The 27467-nt window shown below is 47.5% G+C and overlaps 1 protein-coding gene across 4 annotated transcripts; it reads right to left on the bottom strand.

Annotated features, from left to right (window-relative positions):
• Positions 1-261: 261 nt before the first annotated feature.
• Positions 262-27467, bottom strand: SLC27A1 (solute carrier family 27 member 1). 4 transcript variants are annotated; one of them, XM_073318246.2, is made up of 12 exons: positions 27343-27467; positions 19374-19541; positions 13159-13553; positions 10906-11067; positions 9583-9652; positions 9402-9493; positions 9125-9234; positions 7046-7255; positions 6554-6680; positions 6146-6283; positions 5507-5671; positions 262-4090 (listed from the first exon to the last, which is right to left on the bottom strand). In XM_073318246.2, exons 1-12 carry the CDS (start codon positions 27450-27452, stop codon positions 3687-3689), a joined length of 2151 nt encoding a protein of 716 aa, XP_073174347.1. In that variant the 5' UTR covers positions 27453-27467; the 3' UTR covers positions 262-3686. The 4 variants fall into 4 exon arrangements, with proteins under 4 accessions (XP_073174347.1, XP_073174348.1, XP_073174350.1 ...); XM_073318247.2 differs by having other exon boundaries at positions 27304-27406; XM_073318249.2 differs by having other exon boundaries at positions 27310-27406.

Genomic DNA, 27467 nt, shown 5'->3' with positions numbered 1-27467 from the left:
CACTACTTATCTAGCCGGAATCCCTCGCTTTCACAGGCAGGGTCCCTTCTTAAACTAGTCAGTAGCATTTCCTGCAAGACACACATCCCAGACCAGATCACAGAGTGACCTTTCTGGCACGGATCCTCTCAAAGAGGCACTCATTCAATGGAACATATTTTCCCAACTTTAGATCAAGAAAATATAACCGGTCTGATGTTTGATGAGGGTCAAATCCTTCTCTCTGTAAACGGGTTTTCTGGATTTTGAACGTGCCTTGGAAAAGAGAAAGAAAACACTAAAGTAAAAATTTTCAGAGCTGGAAACCCATGGAAATGGAGTTATGAAGATAAATGTGAACCAACATAGTACTTGTTATTAGCGTTAAACCTAGGAGCCAGATACTTCTCACCACCATAAACCAGAAGTAACTCCACTAGCTGGTATAAGACACGATGAATCAGGCCCTAGATCCCTTGGGATCAGTACAAAAGACAAATCACAATCCATTCATGGTATACGTGCTACAAACCCCATAGCTTTTGTTTCTTCTTTCTCCACCAACCTCTGACAGTACAGGATCTGTGCAATTTCAGTTGTGCATTGTGTTCTTGACCTAAGTTAGTGGTCACCAAACTGTGGGGCATGCACTCCTGAGGGGGGCATGGAGGAATGTTCAGGGGTTGGGGGGGGGTAGCATGGTAGAGCCTGGGCCAGCCGCCATGGTGGTTGGGAAGGGAGTACCACCCAGCTCTGCTCTGCCCTAGCCCCAGCTGCACGCCCCTGGCTGCAGGCCCCCAGCAGAGGCCCCAGCCAGGGGTGGCAGGTTTGTAGAAATTTTGGTGGTGCCCAGAACCTGCCCCTTCCAAACTCCAACCCCCACCTGCCTAAGGCTCTGAGAGGAAGTTTGGGTGGGGGGAGGAGGTTTGGGGTGCAGGCCCTGGGCTAGGGCAGGGGAGTGGGGTGCAGGAGGGGTGCAGGCTCTGGGAGGGAGTTTGGGTGCAAAAGGGGTGAGAGGTTGGGCTCTGGGAGGGAGTTTGGGTGGGGGAGGGGGTCTAGGGTTCATGATGCAGGACGGGGCTCAGGGCTGGAGCAGAGGGTTGTGGCGGGTGAGGGCTCTGGCTGGGGCTGTGGGCTCTGGGGTGGGGCAGGGCTGGGGATGAGCTTGGGGTGCAGACAGGCTGCCCTGGGGCTGGGGACAGAGAGGACGACTCCCCCAGCCCTCTCCCCACCGGCAGCAGTGAGCTCTGGGGGAGGGGCCCCCCTCTCCCCCCTGGCAGCACACTCATCTTGTACCACTGTCATTGCACGTGTTCCATGGGCCCCTCTCAGGTCCAGGAAGCCCCCTCGCCTTCCCTGTGGTGGGTGCCGGGAGGGCTGCCATCACATGTGCCCCTCCTCCCCTGCTGCTGCCCCTCATTGTAGCCTCAATGGGGGTGAGGGATGGGTCTGCCCCTTGCCCAGCGTGGGGCAGGAGTGGTGACTGAAGGCAGGGGGGCCCCCTGTGCTGGTGGAGGGTCCCGCTGGAAAAGGGAAGGGTCCTAGGCAGAAGGGCAGGGGCAGGGCAGCCTGCCCTGCCACTGGTGGATGGGGGGCACTAGGACCCTGAATCAGCAATTGATGCCAGAAGCCAGCAGGGCGGAGTCAGCCTGGGCTGCAGGGGAGAGGCCAGGAGGCTCTGGGGGCCAGGGGAGGTGCGCGGGGGCAGCAAGTGGGGGCCAGGGGACACTTGGGGGAGGTGCGGGGGCGGGGGGGATTGCAGTCAGGGCCGGGGGAGAGACCTGGCCCCAAACATGGGTGGAGCTGGGCCCCAAATATTGCTGGAGCCCGGACACCACAGGCCCATACAACTCGCCGCCCCTGGCCCCAGCTCCAGTGCTGGCCCTGCTCCTGGCCAACGCCCAGCCACCGACTCCCAACCGTGGCGGGGGAGGAACTAGGTAAGGGGAGGGGCATGCAAACAAAAAATTTGGGGACCACTGCTATAGCCCAAACCTTCATTACAGGGACATTGCATTGTTCATGTTTGTAAAAAGACCTCAAGATGCAATGTGCAGTATATTGCAGGTGTTGTAAAAATGTAATATTTGGACTCCTCTAAGTGCTGTCCGTAGCACTGAATCCAAGTGGCAATGTTTTGAGGCATTCAGTGGCTCAGTTAAACCTATTTGCTGCTTTAAAGATTATGGTAGGTGGAAAGAGTGGAGGTGGGAACCCTGATGCTTTAATTACAAGGTCAGTCTTTAGCTGTCACGTTGAAAATCTAACCAACATCTTCCTGGCTGCAATGACTGACAGCACATCCCTTAGAATAAGGCTGAGATACACCAGGAAGATCAGCCTTTTGATGCAGCTGGTAGTTACTGCACAGTGGTATTTAATTTTGCCATTTAATTTTCAGTTTGCAAGTCCATGTAGCTTCCGTCTAATAATTAATAAAGGCTCTTATTCAGGTTTGTAACTATTTCACAATCTCAATCTTGTGTCATACTGGTCTGTTGTTTCTGCCATCTAGAGTTGGTTGATATTTACTACGTGTGAGCTATGTAATTTCTTGCTTCCACTTCTGCAAAAGACTAAAAAAGAATTCTCCTGGAAAATAGACAACAGCCACCTCTAAAGCTGTTTAATCAGCTGACCAGGCAGTTAGTCAGAGTATGAGAAAGCGTGAATGTTTGCAAAATCTCCATCATGAATGAGGGCAGATGATCAAGACAGTAAATAGTCTGTGCAAGATGGAGTAACTAGGGCAATTATACTTCACACCTCAGTGGTTCAGGAGCCAAATTAGCAATCAACATTACCCAAAAGAGCCAGAGTCATGTGAATTCACTGTTTCATTTACTATAGTACTAGTCATATTCAAAAAGTATGACAGTGGAAATATTTAGTTTATATATGGAGGTAGTCAAACTGTTGCTTGGGAGCCTCATGCGGTTCTTTTACAGTTAAAGTGCAGCTCACAGAGCTCCCCATGCCCTCACTCCATTCTCCACTTACCAGACTAGGGCCGGAGGGAGTCTCGGGGCTTCTGCCCTTTGGGGAGAGGAGTCTCGGGGCTTCTGCCCCACAGAAGGTGACTGCCGGGGCTCGGGGGTTTCAGCAGGCGCAAGACTGAAGCCCCGAGCCTTGGCAGGTGCACCCTATGGGGCTGAAGCCCAGCTCTCAAACTTCTGAAGATTATCGCACGTGGCTCAGAGTGTCACTAAGTTTGGCCATCCCAGGTATGTATGTATATGTTATTCTCACAGCAAATAAGTTAATAACTTAAGCTGAAAACTTAATTGGTTAATAACATAGTAAAAGCATTCTGATTGGCTAATAATTAAATCACACAGTGTTTTAATATCAGGTGCTGCAAAGAGCTGCAGGAGACACATTAAAGAGCCACTTGCAGCTTACGAGCCGCAGTCTGAGTATCACTGAGCAAGAGGGTTGCGAGAGCCCCAGTGTGTGTTTAAATTCCGTCAGCAGATTACAAGGACCCTTTCAATTGTTTAATAGGTAGTTATATTTATATTCCCAAGCACTCTACTGTTGGCAAAAGGCTCCCACTGACCCATATATAGAGAGCTGGCCTATACTACAGCACTGAATTCAGAACAAGTATTAGAAAGCACAAAAATCATTTCCTCTGCAAAGGTCTCTTCAGTTAATGGCCTTGGTCCAGGTATTCTCTTGTATAAAACTCAACTACAGACATTATATCACTCATAGGGTTTATGTGCAAAATCCAGCAGAATCACAAGAAATCCATGAAAGAAAGGAAGACAGACACATGGCAGCAGCCAATTAACTCCAAATAAAACCAGCTGACTAAGTGCAGGTTTCTTATTGCTACAGAGCACAATTAAAAGAGAGGCAACTTTGACACTTTCCAAGTTTGAGTTGAGTTCTGGGGTCTGAAAGTTACTGACACATGCACTGCTAACAAGGAAAGAACTTGCAAGCGACCCATCAGTACCTGTGGTATCAACTTGGGGCAGGAGACGAAGAAAGATGGGCCGTGCATAGGGAGGCAGCTCCTTCTGTAGTTCCTGATACAAAGCATTAGGACTCAGTTTAGCTTTTGGATCTGCTATTGCTGCCATTCCAGCTTTCCCTTCCACCCCTGAAATAAAACAATAGAACTCAATGTATAGGACAGAGAGAATGGTGCTGGATTGGGCTTTAGACACTGAGTACAGGTGTAAATACAGATAGCCACCCAAACCTTACCCTTTGCTCCCTCAGTTGCAAGTGAGGGCAGCATGGCAGAGGCACCATGCTTTAACCACTGTGGTAGGGAACTCCTTGCAATTCTGATGGACTTGGAAGGAAACCACTTCCAGCCCTCCTCAGTCAAAAGTAAGGTCACAATGTCCTTATCTCAGAAAGCTAATCCAACTCAATCTTATTAAGATTCCTCCTCCACCCAGACTCAGTATGCGATAAAACCAAGGAGACTGAACCGCTATTTAATGGGAACTTTTCCAACCAGACACTTGCTTGAAACAGGTTTCAGAGTAGCAGCCGTGTTAGTCTGTATTCGCAAAAAGAAAAGGAGTACTTGTGGCACCTTAGAGACTAACAAATTTATTTGAGCATAAGCTAGCTGTAGCTCACGAAAGCTTATGCTCAGATAAATTTGTTAGTCTCCAAGGTGCCACAAGTACTCCTTTTCTTTTTGCTTGAAACAGTTTCCCTTTTCATAAAGGGCCTTTTCCTCTTGCTCATTGTAGCTTTCTCCAGACCTTTTATTTGTGCCCAGAGAATTTAAGAGCCATTTATGCTTTATAAATGCTCATTCTGTTCTGTATCAGTTCCCCACACCAGAGACCCAGACTTCATGATTGAGAGCTATGGGGAGAGAAAGCAGACAAGTCTCTCAGCATTGGAGTGGCAGCTCCCAAAGTTAGCCCAGTGACATCCCCATCCATCTCCAACCCCATCCTCCCCCCCGGGGATTATACTAAGATGCATGTTCCTGTGTGGAATCAAACAGGAGCCTCAATGGAATCCTGAAGATTACTTTCACCAAGAGTTTCTGCTGAGCACAAATTATAAACAGGCTAAGACATCAAACACATGAGTCTCCTTCTTCCTATTTCTCCTCCTTAAAAAAAGCTCTTTCTTTTTAAGAACAAGTCATTATAAACCAAGGTGGAGAGCTTGCACTGAACACTCCAACACTGAGCTGCATTATCTGGAGATCAGAGCTCCCTGGGCACCCAGACAGATTACTTCTTAGCTGGATTCAACCACTAATGATCACACCTTTCCCCATGTGTATGGATCTCACCACAGCAGCATAAGTTACAAGTACTCATTAGTGAATTATCTCTGGGGCCTTCATTTCACTGCTCAGGATGAGTGCTGGCCAAATCAGACCACTCTGTTGCCCACCTATCTTCCCCCATTTTGGGGCACCCTACTCCAGCAGAGATGGTCAATTTCAAATTGTCCTAGGGAAGGAGATACAAACTTGTATATCTGCCTGACTTGCCTCCCCACCCGAAAAGCTTGGAAGTTCTGGGTCTCCAGTTACCTGGTACCTCCACTCCATACACTGCAACATCTGTTTGACTGAGGATGTGACTCAGGATTCCCTCTACTTCCGTGGTGGAGACATTTTCCCCTCGCCACCGAAATGTGTCCCCACTGCGGTCTTTGAAGTACATGTAACCAAGTTCATCCATCACTAACACGTCTCCTGTGGGGGATAGAAGCCACAATCAATCTCAGTACTTGATTAAGGAGCACTAGGCCCTGCCTTTCAGCCCTTGAATATGCCATCTAGGTACAGCACATACAGTTAAAGAGAAGACTATTCCTACCTACCTCCCAAGGGTGTGGAGCTAAATCAGTGGCCATTTCCCCAGTGCCTACAGGATCTGCAGCTGGACCAGGATGAGGGAAAGAAACGAGAGAGAAAAGCTAAAGCAATAAGGGGTGGGGTAGAGAGAAACCATCCCTATGGGTTTTCTGTTTGTAGTTCATACATTCTATATTGAATCTAGAATACGACACAGATGGCAGCAGAACAAAACCCTAAGGTAAGATTTCTTGTCAGCCCCTACAAAGAGCTGATTAAACCCTGGGAGCTCTAAGAGCCATTTCCCCTGCCCAGTGACTGAAACATATTTGTGTCTAACACTGGTGAAGCCAGCACTTGTTCTGACAGTACCTGAAAGGTATGCCCGGTCCCCTTTTTGGAACACATTGCATGCTATCTTCTTATTGGTGGCACTCTCATTGACATAGCCATCAAACCTGCGCAAGGGGTCCTGCTGGTTTATTCTACCCACAAGGAGGCCTGGCTCCCCTAGAAAAAACAGGACAAGACCCCAAGAGATCACAACTGCTAACAAGACTGGCCATTGTGCTGGCAGTTTTTGCAACACAGACTTACTTAATGCAGGTTACTATACTGATGTATGATGTATTTAGTTGAGCGGGGCTACTTTTGAAACAGAGACCTGGAGGTGAAAGGCTTCATATCCCACCATTCGTTCCTTGAACCAGCTAGTGCCCATTTGTTATTCCTGTATAACAGTTAAAGCTTTGAGCATTTCGTGTACACAGTAACACTCACCTGGGCAGCAGGGGATGCAGAGCCCACTGGAGTCACGGATCAGCTCCATGGTGTCTTCATTTACCTTCACCAAGCGAATGGGATAAACATTGGGCAAAATCCGGCTGTTGAAACCACAGGCTCCAACCTTTCAAGAGATGGACCAAGACACATGAGGAAGTGAAGGGCTAACATGAATCATTTAGCCTCAGAGTTGCATGTTCTTTGTTATATCTGGCTGTCTACCTTCTCCTAAAAAAGGTGTGGGTGGGAATTTTCTAATCATTCCCTATTAAAAAAGGAAATCATCCCCCACCACCAAGATGAGAATTTGTCCTGTAAAAGTGGTGCACACAAAAACAATCACAGCTTTAGCTCCCTGCAGCCCAGTGATAGGTCCCAAAAGACACTATGTAGAACAGCCAAAAAAAAGGCAGAAAGTACATCTCTCTCTGTACTGTATCCCTCTTAGTATATATTTCTCTCCTTGCACTGTAGTCACCCACTGCGTACCTTTCCATCCAAGTTAGCAATGCTGCAATTACACTCTGTGGCTCCATAGAACTCCCCAATCTGTTTAATTCTGAAGCGCCTTGTAAAGTCTTCCCATATGGTAGGTCTCAATCCATTTCCCAGTGCTAGTCGTACGTGATGTTGTACTTCTGCCTCCCGTACTGGTTGGTTCAGAAGATACCTGCAGATCTCCCCAATATACTGAATAATCTGAGGAAGCAAACACAAATATAGATCAGTCTCCAGGAGATCTTTATGATGCCCTGGGAACAACTGAAACATGGATATAGAAAGGTAATCCCATAAATAATGTAGCTATCTCATCGCCTCCATTATTAAATTTATTGTGGTAATGCCCAGAAGCCTTAATCACAATTCGGTATCCTTGTGCTGGGTACTGCACAAATATAAAATAAAAGTCCATGCCCCAAAGTGCTTACACTCTAAACAGACCAATGACAAGGAGTGAGGAGACAGGTACTGCATGCAAGCAAAGTGACTAGGGTGATGGGGGCATAGTGCTGGAGCCATTTCCTGAATACTGATTATGGTTCCTGGCGTGGAGCAAGGAAAGGAGTTAATATGATCAAAGCCATTCAGAAATGGAAGGAAGGGGGATAATGTGTGGTAGGGAGGGAAGGATGGAGAAGAGCACAGAGGGTGAGGAAGTGGCAAGGCTGGCAGTAGAGGGACTGCCAAGAAGGGTGGGGAATGGAGGTTGGGCCAACAACCAATCAGCAGAGGGGAAATAATATCCAGCATTCAAATAAAGTGCAGTGTGCTGACAATACTGGTGTCCAAAGACCCTGCACGTACCACCCATTCTTGCAGCTGCTGCTGAGCAGCCCTGGCTGGCCTCACCCCAGAAAGTCCTGTTCTGCTTCCCCTAGCCATAGTTTGCATCAGAGGATCTCAGATAAGCCCCTCTCTCCTCACCCCTGGAGGAACCTGCTCTGCTCCTCCCCTACATTTGTTATCCTGAACTCCAGCGAAGCTCATGCCTGTCCAAAAAACGGGCTGCTCCTAATCATAAGGTCCCTTTAAGAGCAGGAGCTCATGGGAATGCTGCTTTTTGGGGTCAGAATGCAGTTAAAACTAGTTCAGAACAAGCATCTGGAGCCCTGGCAATATGCAAAGAACTTTTAATACCAGCCTCTGAGACACGTAACAGTAATGCCAATGTGGGAGAAGAAAGATTTGTGATCAGTCCAGTCCTCCCCGTATTGTGCCTGTCGTGCTACGTATCAAGCAAAGATCCTCCTGTAACAGATCTGCCTGCTATTAGAAGAGAGACAGTCATGTGTTTAAAGCCAGGATTTATCTTCTCTCTTAAGCTTCCACACAGCATCCAAAATAGACATCTGGAACAGGCTTTCTGTCCTTTCTCCTCCTCTTCATGTGCCAGCAACCCATTCTCTGATTGTCTAGCTCCAAAGAATATTTGAAGTCACTTCATGTGTGTATTATTAATTGCATTATTGCAAAAGTCAGAGGTATTAGGGCTGGTGCTCTCATGTTTTATATCTATATGGAGGTTATGAATCTTATAATTCATTTTTCTATGTTGCATTTTAACAGGACTGTAGATAAAACTCCAGTGGCAAATTAAGCTCACTGGAATTGTGAAGTGCAGGAGCATAATTTACCATGTCATCTCTATGCACCATATTTCCTGATATTCCTCTTTTGCTCATTTAGGAATGGACTGGCTAAAGATGTTAGACTGGTTGATGTTAGTCCAGCGGGTTAGTAAGCATGCTCTATATCATCCGGTGGGAAACTCAGATTCCACTTCTTGTCTTTGTCTCCTGTAGTCATCAGGACCTGAAAGCAACATAGATTTGGCAATGAAGGGCTTACAGTCTAATGTCTCATGGGTGGTGGAGGAGGTGAGGTGTGATGCTAACTGGAGAAGTAAGAGGGGCTACAGTTGAATGCTTGAGGTGGATGGCAGGGAAAAGTCAGAGCTGAGACCTGGAGATTCCCTGCTGAAGCTAGAAATAATCCCACTGCCCAAATCAATTTGCTTCCATAAACTCCAGGCTGCAGAGACATGGCAGAATTCAAGACACTGCTTACTGTGCATTTGTATTTTGTACAATCATCCCAAAAGCGACTGGCTGAGAATTTCTTCCTGATAACCACAGTGACGCCATGGATTAGACACTGGCCGACTCCCATGATGTTACCTGGAAGACAAAGAGGGGCAGAATATCAGTGCTGGCTCTGGCTTCAAACACTTTGGATAAATTCATTTACAACAGTACTTGAAGGTCCTCAACAGCACCAGAAGCAACCTGGGCCCTGGAATAAGCAGCAATATTGTGAACTTTTGCATCCTAGGGAGGAAGCATACCTGCTGAGTGATATAGTGGCAGGCAGTTGTAGAGGATATCTTCAGGGTGCATTCTGTAGGCACAGTACCCAAAGGCAGCTATGCGGTAGTACCTGCAAGAACACAAGGGATGTTAAGGAATGGAAATGAACACAGCACTGAGTATCACTGAATGAAGAGCAGCTTCTCTTCAGCTCCTCACCTGCTGTGCACCACAATGGCAGCCTTTGGCATTCCTGTCGTGCCAGATGTGTAGATATAGAAGAGCCGATCTAGAGAACAGAAACACGAGCCAGGCATATGACAGATTCTCTTCAGCTGTTTAATCCCTTTTTCTGTGCAAGGCTAGGTTTTAGCTTTGCTCCTATCAGTGATCTGCTGATCACGAGTGACTGCTTTGATTTAGTGCTGGCACAGGAGAGTGTAAACTGATATGGTTGGCACAGAAGCCATATTACAGCCCTAGCGGAGAGAACCCTTGATGCCAGTAAACTTCACGCATAAAAACAAAGAGGGTGAAAGGCAGCCTCAATTCTAACCTTTAAATCAAGAATGCAGGGCCCTAAGGGCATGCACTTTTCTTCTCCCTTCTCCAGACTGCCTTGGAATTAGGCCAGCTGCCTGACTCAGATGTTACTGGGGAGATGAATCTAGAGGAAAGGTCACTTCAAATGGGGGCAGGATTGTCTAAGGCAAGCTACACTGTGAGGAGAAAGAGAATAGCACAGAGCAAGATTTTGGGGATTTTGTTAAGAATCCAGCAAGCTTGCATTACAAAACATCACGTTTCTCCATGCAGCAGGAGTTATTGATCCTACCGTAACAGTTACTGAAATGGGAGGAACACACTCACCAACAGTGTTACACATCTCACAGGTGTTACATAGCCTATTTCTGATTCTATTAAACATGAAACACTACTATCTAGCCAGTTCCCTTCCTCTCTTTCCTCCTCTTCTCCACAAGTAAAATAAAAAAAATATAGAGGGCTGAGGTCATTAGTAATGAAACCAAACCGCACAGCCTACATATTAGGGGAAAATTGAGGAAATCTCTATAAACAGGAAAACCCTTCTTCACCTTTCCTAAATACGAGCAGGCTGCTCATCTGGTTTCTCTTGGGTTTTTAGACACACACAGTTATAGCAAGTCCTTTCTCTTTCATCTGGATCTGGTACCAGCAATACTGATTGGAATTAAGCATCATGAGTAGCAGCACCCTCCTTCCCTCAGTTAGTAAGATGTATCCATTCTCTAAACCTAGGAAACCCTAAGAAGCCAATGAACTCCAGTGACAGATATTCACCCAGAATATATTAGTTAGGATGCTGCCTTTTGCCAACTTTTAGCCTCACTTTTCTCTTTTATACCTGGTGGTTCAAGTGGTGTTAGGATTACTCTCTCCTTCACTGCTTGCTTAGTTGCCCATTCAGTCATTACCATGTCCCAAAAGGAAGACTCCTTGAGTTTCAGGTCTCTCACTTATACATGCATCACAGGAAAATAAGCTCACTGAGAAACTTACCATCTAAACCTTTGGCTTCAATCTGATCTGGAGGAGATTTCGATGCAGTACTCAGAAGAGGATCAAGGTATTTAGTCTCCACAGGGACAGAATCTGGGTTAAAATCTCCAGAGCAGAACTTCACCATGTTCTTGCCCAGCATCCCATTCACTTCAGATATTGCTGCAACACACAACTACCTCGGTTACAACAAGAACAATACTCTGGGCCACAACAACAACATTGCCAGTACTGACTCTTATTCTTTCTTTGCATCTAATAAGACATCTGCAATGCCAACACCAGAAAAGCCAGAGACTTAATTGAAATACTGAGATACCTATCCAAGTAATGATCAAATTAACATGACCTTGGTGTCCTAGATCCAACATGAGACCTTACTGCAAATTTAGGCAAAATTATCTTTTTATCCATTTTTGTTGCATGAACTGCAGTTCAGCAGTCTAGAAGGATTTCAAGGCCAATGGTTCAAAGACACATTCAGAATCCCCGAATTAGATGTTAATAAACCGTGGAAGAAAGTTTAGTTCAACAGCAATATAATGCACCGTGTCCAATATAAAGAACAGCGTCCATAAACTTAAACTCATTGTATAGAGCAGTGGTTCTGAAATGAATTTTTGCTGTGGCTGCATGTGCAGCCACTGCAAATTCACAATGGCTGCACTTTTTGACAGTTAAAATTATACTAGTGACACTCTAATCATGTTATTTGGAAGTGTCATGTAAATAAAATAATAAATCTTTTCAATGTAAAGAGTACGTACTATTAATACCACAAAAGTTACACAGTTATTACAAAGTATGTCAAAGTATTTTTTTAACAAGTTTGTTGCTGCATGCCCCCAAAAGTTGTGGAGGCCACAGACGAAGTCCTTGGTGCTGCATTTGAGAACCACTGGCGTAGAGGACACACAATGTGAAGTTAACCAGAGATTATAAAACACAACAGGACAAGAAATGAATAAACCTAACATTACAGCAGTATATATGCCCAATGGCCTCTGATGGGATGTTAGATGGGGTGGGATCTGAGTTACTACAGAGAATTCTTTCCTGGATGTCTGGCTGGTGAGTCTTACTCACATGCTCAGGGTTTAGCTGATCGCCTTTTTTTGAAGTCAGGAAGGAATTTTCCTCCAGGGCAGATTGGCAGAGGCCCTGAGGGTTTTTCGCCTTCCTCTCCAGCATGGGGCACAGGTCACTTGCTTGAGGATTCTCTGCACTCTGAAGTCATTAAACCACGATTTGAGGACTTCAATAACTCAGACATAGGTTAGGGGTTTGTTACAGGAGTGGGTGGGTGAGATTCTGTGGCCTGCATTGTGCAGGAGGTCAGACTAGACGATCATAATGGTCCCTTCTGACCTTAAAGTCTATGATTTTAGGATACAGATAACCTTCCTTTTCTGTGTGCACAGATGCAGAGCTCCTGGAGTGGGGAGTTTCTAATCCTCTTTACAGCTCCAAGGAGACCACACCTGACTAATGAACTCAGACGTGGGCAACTCAATACTAGGAAGACACTGACATAAGAGCAGAAGTAATATTTGTAGCTTCCCACAATACTACTCCTATCATATTACAGACTTCTCCCCCTTTAGTAACTGATCAGCAGTGACTCAGTTTTCCCATTTTGTTCCCAGTGAAACCCAAATGAGGGAGGAAAGGAACCTCTCTAGGAAACATGCCCTAAGTCAGGGGTGTCCAACCTGAGCCTGAGGAGCCAGAATTTACTAATGTACATTGCCAAAGAGCCACAGTGATACGTCAGCATCCCCCCATCAACTCCCCCCAACCCCCTGCTCCCAATGCCTCCTGCCCATCGGCAGCCCTGCCAATCAGCGCCTCCCCATCCCTCCCCGAACCTTCTGATCAGCTGTTTCGTGGCATGCAGGAGGTTTGGGGGGGGATGGGGGAGGAGCGAGGGCACGGCAGGCTCAGGGGAGGGTTCAGGAAGGGATGGAGCGGGGGCAGGGCCTGTGGCAAAGCCAGGGGTTGCGCAGTGAGTACCCCACAGCACATTGGAAAGTTGGCGCCTGTAGCTCCAGCCCCGGAGTCGGTGCCTAGACAAGGAGCCGTATATTAACTTCTGAAGAGCCGCATGCGGCTCCGGAGCCACAGGTTGGCCACCCCTGCCCTAAGTCTTTACTCAGAACTACTCCTAATTTCAGTGAGAACTTGCCTCAATCAGGACTAAGTAAGAACTTCAGGAGTTAGTCCTTAATGTGTGCCAACTCTCAGGTGTCTCACCTGCAGCCAGCTCTCCTCCAAAGATCACAGCCTTTGCCCCTGAGGTTGTCACACAGTAAACCAGAGAATCCAGACGCAAATTGAAGTTAATGAGAGCTGCCTCAATACCAACTTTTGCCATTCCAAGCCAGAGGCCCACGTACTCGGGACGGCTCTCCATGAAGATGGCAATGACATCACCCAGACGGAACCCCTGCTGGTAGAAGAAGTTAGCCACGGCATTGGAATACTCATCCAGCTGCCGGAATGTCCATTTCTCATCATTGGACTCATAGATCAGAGCCACTTTGTCAGGGTGCCTGCGGACGACATCGTGGAAGATCTTTGGAATAGTGTTTTTGGCTCGCTGATGCTTTCGCAACTCATACTTGACACGTATCAGCACTGAGAGACCACTGCAGCAAGGAGAGGAAAGTCATAATTCCAGCAGAAAGTACAACACCCCTCACATAGTTTAACATACAATCTGATATATTTTGACTCATGCTTCTACACTGCCGTATGCAACTTGAAAATTTCACTCACTCACAAGGGGAAAAAAAATTTTTTCCTGAAGAGTCGGGAGCCCCAATCTATTAATTTCTGCAGAATCTAAGGCTTGATGTTAAATAAAGCAAGTTTCTTTCTAGTCCTTATAGTTCAGCACTTCCAAATGTGACCAAGTGCAGTGCCATGTTCCTACAGTTCCTGGGCCTCTGCTGCCCCCAGGGCTTCTCCTGCAACTTCAGACTCTCATCAGAGAGACAAGGTGGGAGAGGTAATATCTTTTATTGGACCAACTTCTGTTGGTGAGAGAGACAAGCTTTCAAGCTTACACGGCTCTTCCTCAGGTCTGGGAAACATACAGAGTTTCATAGCTAAACACAAGGTGGAACAGTTTGTTTAGCATAAGTAGTTAACACACTTCAAGGGACCTTTCAAGATGAAGTGGCCAGTTAACACCTTTCCAGTCATGGAAGGGAAGTGGGGGGGGGGGGGAGGAGTGTCAGTTGATTATATATTGTTGTAATAAATCATAATTCCTGTGTGTCTATTGAGTCCAGGATTTCTGGTGTCTAGCGGAGTAAAGAATTTAAATTCCCAGGCTCCTCTTTTGTAGGTGTTGTGCAGGTTTCCTTTGAGGATGAGGACTGAGAGTTCAGTGCATTAAAATGCCCCAACAATTACTATGTGGGTGAAATGAGACAAATCACTACACTCTGGAATGAACTCACAGAAAAATTATAAAAGACAAACACCATATCATCTATAGGTGAACACTTTTCACAAAGCTATCACTCTATATCTGACCTCTCAGTCCTCATCTAGTGATGGCAAAAATCTAGTGAGCCATGAAATATCCTTACAAAATTAGGAGGATGCATAACAACACAAAATGAAAATCTCTATTGGTTATTTAGCTGATGGGAACAGATTATATATTTATACACCAGTTTTATTTGACCTCAAGCCTCAAGACTTCTTGGGTCTGACTTGTCTATTTCTCTTTGTTATTCTGGATGCCAATAAAGTGGGAGATTTTTATCAGGATAAACACTGAGGCTACCTCTACACTGCAGACTTACAGCTGCGCCGCTATAAGGTCTCCCACGAAGCCACTTTTTGACGGCAGGAGAGAGCTCTCCTGCCAGTATAATTAAACCAACCCCAACGAGCAGCCTTCTGCCTGCATAGCACTGTTCACACCAGCACTTTTGTCAGTGAAACTTATGTCAGTCAGGGGTGTGTTTTTTCACATCCTTGACCGACAAAAGTTTTGCTGACAAAAGTGCTAGTGTAGGCAAGCATGAGTTCATAGCGGAACTCTATAGTTTCTCTCAGAGATGCCTCCGGATCCTAAGGCCAGTCTTCCAAAAAGAAAGAAAAACACACATTCCACGGAGGAGCCTGACTCATAGGCTATTGGCCTGAGCCAGCTAAAGCACTGTTCTCTAATTGAAAGTCTGGACCACTGCTGTCCCATACAGAACGATTGCTGGCTATATTTCTGTTATGTTGGAGAGACAGAGAGCACCACAGCCAGCCTCTTTAGACACTTAGATACACACAGACCCCCCCCACACACACAATCCACAGCAAAGTTAATTTGAATACCTTAACCAAATTAAAAAAAGACATGTTGACAGAAGACATGGATGAGACGACATTACAGATCCTTATTTTAAGGATTTCATTTAGGGGGACTAGAAAACAGGAAGCTTGCTTGCTTTCTCAACAAGGAAATAATTGCAAATACATTTTGTTTTAGAACAACTCTTGCTTCCCATAACATGCTTTGCTATGTCCTAGTGTTATGGTATCTGCTCAGTAATTTGCAGATCCTGTGGGAACACATAAAAGTATTTCCATAATTTCATAAAGAAAGTTTAAAAACAAAACCACAGCTTGGACATGTAGCATTAACTCATAGTCTGAGCTTTAACAGAACAGAGGCAGACTTCCCATGTAGAAAAGCCATACAATTGTGATTGGGGATGTTGTTTCTTGTCAGAGAAAAGCCTCCAGTGTATTGCTCTTCGTATGCAATCTTCTTACCATTCAGACCCCTAAACTGTTCCAGGAATGGTGGTGAAAGATGGTCTCTTGATGCTGCCAAATTAAGACTGTGAGGGAGGGAGAGGATAAAACAATAGTCTACAAATAACTGGAGGAAGCAAACACTAAAGGGGGGAGGGAAGAGATTGTTTAATGATTTATGAGGGAGCTTAACTAGAAGTTAATGGATAAAATGAACAGAGGAAAAATTTAGGCAGAGTAACTGAAAATCCACGGACTGTGAAATCTACTAGACCTTGGAATAGTCTCTACTAGACCTTGGAATAGTCTCTCAAGGAAAGGAGTGGTCTTTTCTGATTTCTCTAGTTTCTATTACATCGGTTACGGGGCACGAATTCATTTCCTAAAATGAACAGGAGTACTTGTGGCACCTTAGAGACGAACAAATTTATTAGAGCATAAGCTTTCGTGCCCACGAAAGCTTATGCTCTAATAAATTTGTTCATCTCTAAGGTGCCACAAGTACTCCTGTTCTTTTTGCAGATACAGACTAACATGGCTGCTACTCTGAAACATTTCCTAAAATGTAACTCTGGATTCTTCACACTTATATTGTTTTGTTTCTGTTGAAGACACTCATGGTTTGTCTCAATTTCTGTACTTATTGTAATTTCTCAATAGGAAGAGAATTAAATATGCTAACATACTACCATAGCATCAACACCCAAATGAGAATACCCACCTGGACCCTGCTTTCCTAAGGGGGAGGAAGGTGGTGGCTGTATTTTCTCTACCATCAAATAGGAAATAGTTGTGCAACAGGAGTTTGCAAGAAGCCCCAAAAAGTTGAAAGGTAATTTATTACCAGCACTGTAAAAGCCTTACATCCCCATGACTGTCAACAGCAGGAACCCTGGTCAGCAAAGCCGTAGGATGGAGGAAGGGGTTGTTTTAGAAACAAGCTGCAGGCATTTTGTGAGACTGAGCTGGCCTTTCATGGTGACCCTATACTGAGCTGTGCCAGAGACAGAACAGAAGAGCCTTTTCACTTGTTAGCTACCCTTTTCACATTTTGAAGGGGCTTTATTCTCTCTATTTATTTTCTGCCATTATTCCTCACTTGCCATGCAATCAGGAGGAAACAGTCCTTCAAAAGTCCAGTGACAGCCACAGTAAAGCTAGGCAGTCTCTGGTGATCACAAAAGCCCTAAATCCTTTAGCACAAAGGAGTTCCCTCACAGAAGCCCAAGAGGCACAGAACTAAGTGAGACACTCATTAGAGTGTCTCTGGCTGCCCCAGGAGGTAGGGGAGAGACTAGAGACTGATGTATGAATCACAAATTATTATTTTTTACAATCTATTAACTTAATATTGACTGACTGTCCCTTTAACTTTAGCAAGAACAAGATATTTTGCTTCTGTAACACTTTCCACGCACTTTAACAAATGTTTTACAAACCTCGTTACATTTCACAATCAGAACATTTCCTTAGTGCAAGTCCTCATTTTGAGCCATTCAACTTATCTGTGTTTCTAGATAAACTAAGGTTTCAGAGTAGCAGCCCTGTTAGTCTGTATTCGCAAAAAGAAAAGGAGTACTTGTGGCACCTTAGAGACTAACAAATTTATTTGAGCATAAGCTTCCGTGAGCTACAGCTCACTTCATCGGATGCATTCACAATGGAAAATACAGTGGGGAGATTTATATACATAGAGAACATGAAACAATGGGTGCTACCATACACACTGTAGCCAGAAAGAAAAGGAGTACTTGTGGCACCTTAGAGACTAACAAATTTATTTGAGCAAAAGTTTATGCTCAAATAAATTTGCTAGTCTCTAAGGTGCCACAAGTACTCCTTTTCTTTTTGCGAATACAGACTAACAGGGCTGCTACTCTGAAAACTGTAACCAGAGTGATCACTTAAGGTGAGCTATTACCAGCAGGACAGCGGGGGACAGGGGGGCGGGGGGAACCTTTTGTAGTGATAATCAAGGTGAGCCATTTCCAGCAGTTGACAAGAACAAAGCCCTTTGGTAGATGTGCAGGTGAACGAGCCTCTGATGGTGTGGCTGATGTGATTAGGCCCTGTGATGGTGTCCCCTGAACAGATACGTGGACACAATTGGCAAAGGGCTTTGTTACAAGGATAGGTTCCTGGGTTAGTGGTTCTGTTGTGTGGTTGCTGTTGAGTATTTGTTTCAGGTTGGGGGGCTGTCTGTAAGCAAGGACTGGCCTGTCTCCCAAGATCTGTGAGAGTGACGGGTCGTCCTTCAGGATAGGTTGTAGATCCTTGATGATGCGTTGGAGAGGTTTTAGTTGGGGGCTGAAGGTGATGGCTAGTGGCGTTCTGTTATTTTCTTTGTTGGGCCTGTCCTGTAGTAGGTGACTTTTGGGTACGCTTCTGGCTCTGTCAGTCTGTTTCTTCACTTCAGCAGGTGGGTATTGTAGTTGTAAGAATGCTTGATAGAGATCTTGTAGGTGTTTGTCTCTGTCTAAGGGGTTGGAGCAAGTGCGGTTGTATCGTAGAGCTTGGCTGTAGACAATGGATCGTGTGGTGTGGTCTGGATGAAAGCTGGAGGCATGTAGGTAGGAATAGCAGTTAGTAGGTTTCTGGTACAGGGTGGTGTTTATGTGACTATCGCTTATTAGCACCGTAGCGTCCAGGAAGTGGATCTCTTGTGTGGACTGGTCCAGGCTGAGGTTGATGGTGGGATGGAAATTGTTGAAATCATGGTGGAATTGCAACAAAGCCCGTTGCCAACTGTGTCCACGTATCTGTTCAGGGGACACCATCATAGGGCCTAATCACATCAGCCACACCATCAGAGGCTCGTTCACCTGCACATCTACCAATGTGATATATGCCATCATGTGCCAGCAATGCCCCTCTGCCATGTACATTGGTCAAACTGGACAGTCTCTACGTAAAAGAATAAATGGACACAAATCAGATGTCAAGAATTAGAACATTCAAAAACCAGTTGGAGAACACTTCAATCTCTCTGGTCGCTCGATTACAGACCTAAAAGTGGCAATATTTCAACAAAAAACCTTCAAAAACAGAGTCCAACGAGAGCCTGCTGAATTGGAATTAATTTGCAAACTGGATACAATTAACTTAGGCTTGAATAGAGACTGGGAGTGGATGGGTCATTACACAAAGTAAAACTATTTCCCCATGTTTATCCCCCCCCACACACATACACACACACATACTCTTCCTCAGAGTTCTTGTCAACTGCTGGAAATGGCCCACCTTGATTATCACTACAAAAGGTTCCCCACCCCCGCTGGTAATAGCTCACCTTAAGTGATCACTCTGGTTACAGTGTGTATGGTAACACCTATTGTTTCATGTTCTCTATGTATATAAATCTCCCCACTGTATTTTCTTCCACTGAATGCAAATTAAACCTTGAAACATTCAAACTTAATGACACAAAACCAATTTATTATAAGTTCTTACTCTAAGCACCTTTCCTAACATTTCAGGAATTATAAGGTGGAAAGGTTTCAGCTAGGGTCCAGGAACATTATAGTCTCCGCAGGTATGTTTCCAACACTCTAGGTCATAATTCTCCTGCTATGCTGCTAATGCAAGTTGTTAGAGTTGAAATAGATACAGATTTATTGTTAGTAGTGAAAGGTTATTTTATGGAAACACAAAACCAACACATTACAGAATAAGATTAAGGCCCACAAAGCAATACTTACAAGAGATCCCTCAGAGCTGTCTTAAAGATGATACGGAGAAACCTCCATCCTCCGCTGCCAATGTAAACACCCAATGTGGCTGCCAGACTCCATGACCAGGGCACACCAAAAAAACGCATAAGCCCAAGCGAGCCCAGGGAAGCAGTGCAAACCCCAATCATGTGCATTCTAGAAAGAGAGAGAAGTTTAAATATGATCACTGCCAGACTCGACCCAGACCCCCTAACTGACCACAAACAAAAGTGCAGGGATACATCCCAGAAAGCAGATGCACAGAGCACTGTCCCCTCTAAGCTGTGCACGTGTGCGCGCACACTCAGATCCTAAACCCTGCGCACACAGCGAAGCACCAAGCACACAAAAAATGAAATACTACATTGGAGCCAGGCCAAAATATCATTTACGGACGACTTGACAGTGTTCAAAAGTATTTTGTTCTAGCTACTACTAGATTCTACTAGCTGGCAAGGGGGGGAAAGGAAAGGTGGTTAAATTTCTTTTTTTCTAAGTATTTAAAAATTACATTTATAAAATAACATGGTGTAAAACTATTATTATCACAAATTGCAAATAAAAACTTTTTAAATGCATAAGCATTTTACTCGCTTGGGCACATCTGCCTCATGGTGCACAAATTTGAACTCTGCTTCAAAAATTTGCACAGAAGAAATTTTTTCCGCACACAGCCCCGGTTACCTGCTGCGGTGCGGGCGGACCTCCTCGCACCCCCTGCCCAGCTCCCCTCCGCTCCGCCTCCCTGGGCCTGAGCATGAAGCCACCACTTGCTTCTCAGCCCCACCCCCGGCTTCCCACACGAACAGCTGATTTGCAGGAAGCCAGGAGTGGGGGGGCGGAGCGTTCAGGGGAGGAGGCAGAAGCGGAGCGGAGGTGAGCTGGGGCCGGGTGCGGGGCTGCCGGTAGGCGCTCTGCACCCACCAAATTCTCCCCGTGGGGACTCCAGCCTCAGAGCACCCATGGAGTTAGTGCCTAAGGGGCCACTTTTGATGTGATCAGTGGGGGCAGCGGCCGCTCCCCCTGCTCCTCCCTAGCTATGCTACCCCACTCCTAGGAGCCAGAGGGACCTGCCGGATGCTTCCTGGGAGCCGCCCCAGGTAAGCACCACAGGGACTCCCCACCTCGCCCCCTGGCAGGTCCCTCTGGCTCTTAGGGGCAGGGTGGGGTGGGCATCCACTACGGTGGCCCACGAGACCCTCCTGCCCAGTTCTGGGGGCAGTCGGGGGATGGGGTGGATGGGGCAGGGGTCCCAGGTGGGGGGCGTCAAGGAACATGGGAGGTTGGATGGGGCAGGAGTCCCGGGGGGCAGGGGTAGGCCACGACCCCTTTGTGCGGTGAGGAGGGAACCAGACGTTAAGATTTTGGCAGCTCATCACTGGTCACAGGCCAAAATTATTACAACCCAGAACAGCTTTGAAATAGCAGTTTTCCAAACTAAATGAGGACATTTTGATACAGAATCTGGATTTAATTATATTTATTTCAATTACCAAAAAGACAAAAAATCATCACCAAACAAAATATTTTCTATGTGTCTAAAACTTGGTAAAAGTGGATGGCTTAAATGTATACCCCAAATTAAAAAACACAGTAAAAGAACTAAAAGAGAGCCAGCGTGGCTTATCAACCATGTAAAAGAAGCAGTGAGAGAGAAAAAGGCATCTTTTAAAAAGTGGAAGTCAAATCCTAGTGAGGTAAATAGAAAAGCGCATAAACACTGCCAAATTAAATGTAAAAATGTAATAAGAAAAGCCAAAAAGGAGTTTGAAGAACAGCTAGCCAAAAACTCAAAAGGTAATAAAATGTTTTTTAAGTACATCAGAAGCAGGAAGCCTGCTAAACAACCAGTGTGGCCCCTGGACGATCGAGATACAAAAGGAGCACTTAAAGACGATAAAGTCATCGCAGAGAAACTAAACGAATTCTTTGCTTCAGTCTTCACAGCTGAGGATGTTAGGGAGAATCCCAAACCTGAGCCATCTTTTATAGGTGACAAATCTGAGGAATTGTCACAGACTGAAGTGTCACTAGAGGAGGTTCTGGAATTAATTGAGAAACTTAACAGTAACAAGTCACTGGGATCAGATGGCATTCACCCAAGAGTTCTGAAAGAACTCAGTTGTGAAATTCTGAAACTATTAACTATGGTTTGTAACCTGTCCTTTAAATCAGCTACTGTACCCAATGACTGGAAGATAGCAAATGTAACGCCAATATTTAAGAAGGGCTCTAGAGGTGATCCTGGCAATTACAGACCAGTAAGTCTAACATCAGTACTGGGCAAATTAGTTGAAACAATAGTAAAGAATAAAATTATCAGACACATAGAAGAACATAAACGGTTGTGCAAAAGTCAACATGGTTTCTGTAAAGGGAGGTCATGTCTTACTAATCTATTAGAGTTCTTTGAGGGTGTCATGAATATAAAGGGAAGGGTAAACCCCTTTGAAATCCCTCCTGGCCAGGGGAAAGCTCCTCTCACCTGTAAAGGGTTAAGAAGCTAAAGGTAACCTCGCTGGCACCTGACCAAAATGACCAATGAGGAGACAAGATACTTTCAAAAGCTGGGAGGAGGGAGAGAAACAAAGGGTCGGGGTCTGTCTGTATGCTGCTCTTGCCAGGGACAGAAATGGAGTCTTAGAACGTTTAGTAAGTAATCTAGCTAGGTATGTGTTAGATTATGATTTAAATGGCTGAGAAAAGAATTGTACTGAATAGAATAACTATTTCTGTCTGTGCATCTTTTTTGTAACTTAAGGTTTTGCCTAGAGGGGTTCTCTATGTTTTGAATCTAATTACCCTGTAAGATATCTACCATCCTGATTTTACAGGGGGGATTTCTTTATTTCTATTTACTTCTATTTTTATTAAAAGTCTTCTTGTAAGAAAACTGAATGCTTTTTCATTGTTCTCAGATCCAAGGGTTTGGATCTGTGGTCACCTATGCAAATTAGTGAGGCTTTTTATCTAACATTTCCCAGGAAAAGGGGGGTGCAAGTGTTGGGAGGATTGTTCATTGTTCTTAAGATCCAAGGGTTTGGGTCTGTAGTCACCTAGGCAAATTGGTGAGGCTTTTTACCAAACCTTGTCCAGGAAGTGGGGTGCAAGGTTTTGGGAAGTATTTTGGGGGGAAGGACGCGTCCAAACAGCTCTTCCCCAGTAACCAGTATTAGTTTGGTGGTGGTAGCAGCCAGTCCAAGGACAACGGGGGGAATATTTTGTACCTTGGGGAAGTTTTGACCTAAGCTGGTAAAGATAAGCTTAGGAGGTTTTTTCATGCAGGTCCCCACATCTGTACCCTAGAGTTCAGAGTGGGGGAGGAACCTTGACAGAGGGGGTCAACAAACATGTTGGATCCAAGGGGGATCCCAGTGGACATAGTGTATTTAGATTTCCAGAAAGCCAAGGTCCCTCACCAAAGGCTGTTCTATAAATTAAGTTGTCATGGGATAAGAGGGAAGATCCTTTCATGGATTGAGAACTGGTTAAAAGAGAGGGAAAAAAAGGTTTAGGAATAAACAGTAAATTTTCAGAATGGAGAGGGGTAACTAGTGGTTCCCCAAGGGTCAGTCCTAAGATCAATCCTATTCAATTTATTCATAAATGATCTGGAGAAAGGGGTAAACAGTGAGGTGGCAAAGTTTGCAGATGATACTAAACTGCTCAAGACAGTTAAGACTAGGGGTCTCAAACATGAGGCCCACTGGGCTATTTCCTGCAGCCCGCCAAGCAGCCTGCACCCCTGGGCCTACTTCCAGGCCAGGGGTGGGCAAACTACAGCCTGCAGGCCGAATCCGGCCTGCGTGATTGCCCCCCGTGGCCCCGCCAGCCCCGCGCTGCTCCCTGAAGCGGCCGGCACAACGTCCCTGCAGCGGGGTGGGTGGGGAGGGGCTCCTTGCATTGCCATGGCTTCCAGACACCGCCCCCCGCATCTCCCATTGGCCGGGAACAGGGAACCATGGCCAATGGGAACTTCGGGGGAGGTATCTGGAGGAGCAGCAAGGCAGAGCACTGAGCCTTGTGCCCTCGCAGGGACATGGTTCTGGCTGCTTCCAGGAGCAGACCAGCGCAGGGGCCAGGGTCCAGGGCAGGGAGGCAGGGAGCCTGCCCTGGTCCCAGTGCGTGCCGCTGCCACCCCGGAGCCCGCACCCCAAACTCCTCCTGCACCCCACACCCCAACTCCCTGCCCTGAGTCCCCTGCACCCCAACCCCTGCCGCACTCCACACCCCTCCTGCACCCCAACCCCATGCTCTGAGCCCCCCGCCACACCCTTCACCCTGACCCCCTGCTGCACCCCAAACCCCTGTCCTGAGCCCCCTGCCACACCCCGCACCTCTCCTGCACCCCCTGGGGGCAGGGAGGGGGCAGAGTTAGGGTGGGGATTTAAGGGAAGGGGTGGGAAGGAATGGGGGCAGGGAAGGGGTGGGAAGAGGCGGGCCCTCATGGAAGGCTTGGGGGTCAGTGATGTGGCCCTCGGGCCAATGCACTAGTCCTCATGTGGCCCTCATGCTCATTTGAGTTTGAGACCCCTGGTTAAGACCAAAGCAGACTGTGAAGAACTCCAAAAAGATCTCACAAAACTAAGTGACTGGGCAACAAAATGGCAAATGAAATTTAATGTGGATAAATGTAAAGAAATGCACATTGGAAAATATAACCCCAACTATACATACAATATGATGGGGGCTAATTTAGCTACAACTAATCAGGAGAAAGATCTTGGAGTCATTGTGGATAGTCCTCTGAAGACGTCCATGCAGTGTGCAGCAGTGGTCAAAAAAGGAAATGGGATGTTAGGAATCATTTAAAAAGGGATAGAGAATAAGACGGAGAATATCTTATTGCCGTTATATAAATCCATGGAACACCCACATCTTGAATACTGTGTACAGATGTGGTCCCCTCATCTCAAAAAAGATAGACTGGCATTAGAAAAGGTTCAGAAAAGGGCAACTAAAATGATTAGGGGGTTGGAACGGGTCCCATATGAGGAGAGATTAAAGAGGCCAGAACTTTTCAGCTTGGAAAAGAGGAGACTTGGGGGGGGGGGTATGATAGAGGTCTATAAAATCATGAGTGATGTGGAGAAAGTGACTAAGGAAAAGTTATTTACTTGTTCCCATAATATAAGAACTAGGGGCCACCAAATGAAATTAATGGGTAGCAGGTTTAAAACAAATTAAAGGATATTCTTCTTCACTCAGCACACAGTCAACCTGCGGACCTCCTTGCCTGAGGAGGTTGTGGAGACTAGAACTATAACAGGGTTTAAAAGAGAACTGGATAAATTCATGGAGATTAAGTCCATTAATGGTTATTAGCCAGGATGGGTAAGGAATGGTGTCCCTAGCCCCTGTTTGTCAGAGGGTGAAGATGGATGGCAGGAGAGAGATCACTTGATCATTACCTGTTAGGTTCACTCCCTCTGGGGCACCTGGCATTGGCCACTGTCGGTAGACAGGATACTGGGCTGGATGGACCTTTGGTCTGACCCAGTATGGCCATTATTATGTTCTTATGCTATTAGTCAATGAATTTGGGATGGGATTGGTGTGCCTATCATCTTGTGATGAAGGAGTCTCAGAAACATGTATATCTTAGAGTTTTATATTGCCACCCACTACCACAGTAACTGAGCACCTTTCATGTGAAGTCAATAGCAACAGCAAAATCCCTATTATACTTCATGGAATCTCTCACACTTCTCCCTTCTCAAGGTAAAAACTCTGCTTGAGGTAGGATTTGTTGAGATTTTTTTTTAGGTTTTATGAATTCCCACTATATATTGATGGCAAGGGTTTACGTAAGAATGACCATACTGGGTCAGACCAATGGCCCATCTAGCCCGGTATCCTATCTTCCGACAGTAGCCAATGCCAGGTGCTTCAGTGTGGATGAACAGAACAGGCAATCATCAAGTGATCCAGCTATTGGATCGAAAGCAGTGTCAGAGTTGCAAGTGTCCTCCTTATAGTGAAAAAGCACTAGGAACTTTTGTAGTACCATGAATAGGGGGGAAAAATCCCATTGTAGCACCCATCCCATCCCCCAGTGCAGATGAGGAGCAGGAATGTGCATTATTTCCACCACGGGGTGGGCGGGGGGTAGGCGGGTGCAGGGAAAGTTTCCAGCATCTAGAAGAGGCAGAGTAAGAGGGACATGTGAGAAAAATCCTCTCCAGTGCCAATGGGAAACATCATCCAGACATTCATGTGGCTGCTTACACAATTCCAGGATGCTTCTTGCCCATCATAGGTACTGGTCTAATCCCTAGTATGGTCCACTCCTCACAGGTACCCTAGTCACTGCCCTAGACCGTTCAGGCATCTTACCACCCTCTCCGAGACACCACATGGGATCTCTCAGACTTCACACCCAGAAACTATGCCTCACAACCTTCCCCACATCCACCACTGCGTCAGCCCCTTCAGGTTATATCCCCCCTCCCAAAGGGGTATGTCAGCACCCCTCAGATCTCACATACCTCTAGACATCATGCCAGCCCTACTCCTTCACAATCTCAAACCTCATCCATGCACCCTGCCACTATGTTAGGGCCCTCCCACACCTTCCCTCCTAAGATCATGTCAGTTGGATTACTGAGCCTACCCCCATACTCCATTCCCTAGGGACCATGCCAAACCCCAACCCTCAAACTCAAACCCCTCCAGACCCACAGAGCCACCCACCCAGGGACACCATGTCCAGACCCACAGAGCCAGCCCTAAAGAAACTGCCACTTCTCCCTGATCTCGACCCCCACCCACTACTGTATTAACTACAGTGCCCAGGCCCCTGACATTTACCCACTAGGGTTCCTAGGTCAGCCCCGCCACCTCTACCCCCAAACCTCTACCCACCGCCCCCGGGGCAGCCCCGCCACCTCTATCCCCGGCCCTGTGCCAGCCCCCCCCGACATCCACTCGCCGCCCCCAGGGCAGCCCCGCCACCTCTATCCCCAGCCCTGTGCCAGCCCCCACCCCCATCCCCGGCCCTGTGCCAGCCCCCCCCGACATCCACCCGCTACCCCCGGGGCAGCCCTGCCACCTCTATCCCCGGCCCTGTGCCAGCCCACCTGACATCCACCCGCCACCCCCGGGGCAGCCCCGCCACCTCTATCCCCGGCCCTGTGCCAGCCCCCACCCCCCAAACATCCACCCGCCACCCCCATCCCCGGTCCTGTTCCAGCCCCCCCGACATCCACCCGCCACCCCCGGGGCAGCCCTGCCACCTCTATCCCCGGCCCTGTGCCAGCCCCCCCCCCCCGACATCCACCCGCCGCCCCCGGGGCAGCCCCGCCACCTCTATCCCGGCCCTGTGCCAGCCCCCACGCCCCCCGACATCCACCCCCATCCCCGGCCCTGTGCCAGCCCCGACATCCACCCACCACCCCCGGGGCAGCCCCGCCACCTCTATCCCGGCCCCGTGCCAGCCCCCCCCCCCCCCGACATCCACCCCATCCCCGTGCCAGCCCCCCCCCCGACATCCACCCCCATCCCCGTGCCAGCCCCCCCCCCCGACATCCACCCGCCGCCCCCGGGGCAGCCCCGCCACCTCTATCCCCGGCCCTGTGCCAGCCCCCCCCCCCCGACATCCACCCGCCGCCCCCGGGGCAGCCCCGCCACCTCTATCCCGGCCCTGTGCCAGCCCCCCCGACATCCACCCGCCGCCCCCGGGGCAGCCCCGCCACCTCTATCCCCGGCCCTGTGCCAGCCCCCCCCCCGACATCCACCCGCCGCCCCCGGGGCAGCCCCGCCACCTCTATCCCGGCCCCGTGCCAGCCCCCCCCCCCCCGACATCCACCCCCATCCCCGTGCCAGCCCCCCCCCCCGACATCCACCCCCATCCCCGGCCCTGTGCCAGCCCCCCCCGACACCCACCCGCCGCCCCCAACCCGGGGGACACCGCGCTCACCCGAACCTTTGCCGAGCTCCGACTCCCCCTCCCCGCTACCTGGCCACACTCCGACGGCTTCTGCCCGCGCGCCAGCCGCAGCCCCGCCCCGGAAACAGCCCGAGCTCCGCCCGCGAAGGGCGGCCCCGAGAGGCGCACAGCCAGGCCATAGAGAGGGCGGCTAG

This window comes from Lepidochelys kempii, chromosome 20 (assembly GCF_965140285.1).
Source record: "Lepidochelys kempii isolate rLepKem1 chromosome 20, rLepKem1.hap1, whole genome shotgun sequence".
Classification (NCBI taxonomy): Eukaryota; Metazoa; Chordata; order Testudines; family Cheloniidae; genus Lepidochelys; species Lepidochelys kempii.
This window is presented reverse-complemented; position numbering and strand designations above follow the sequence as displayed.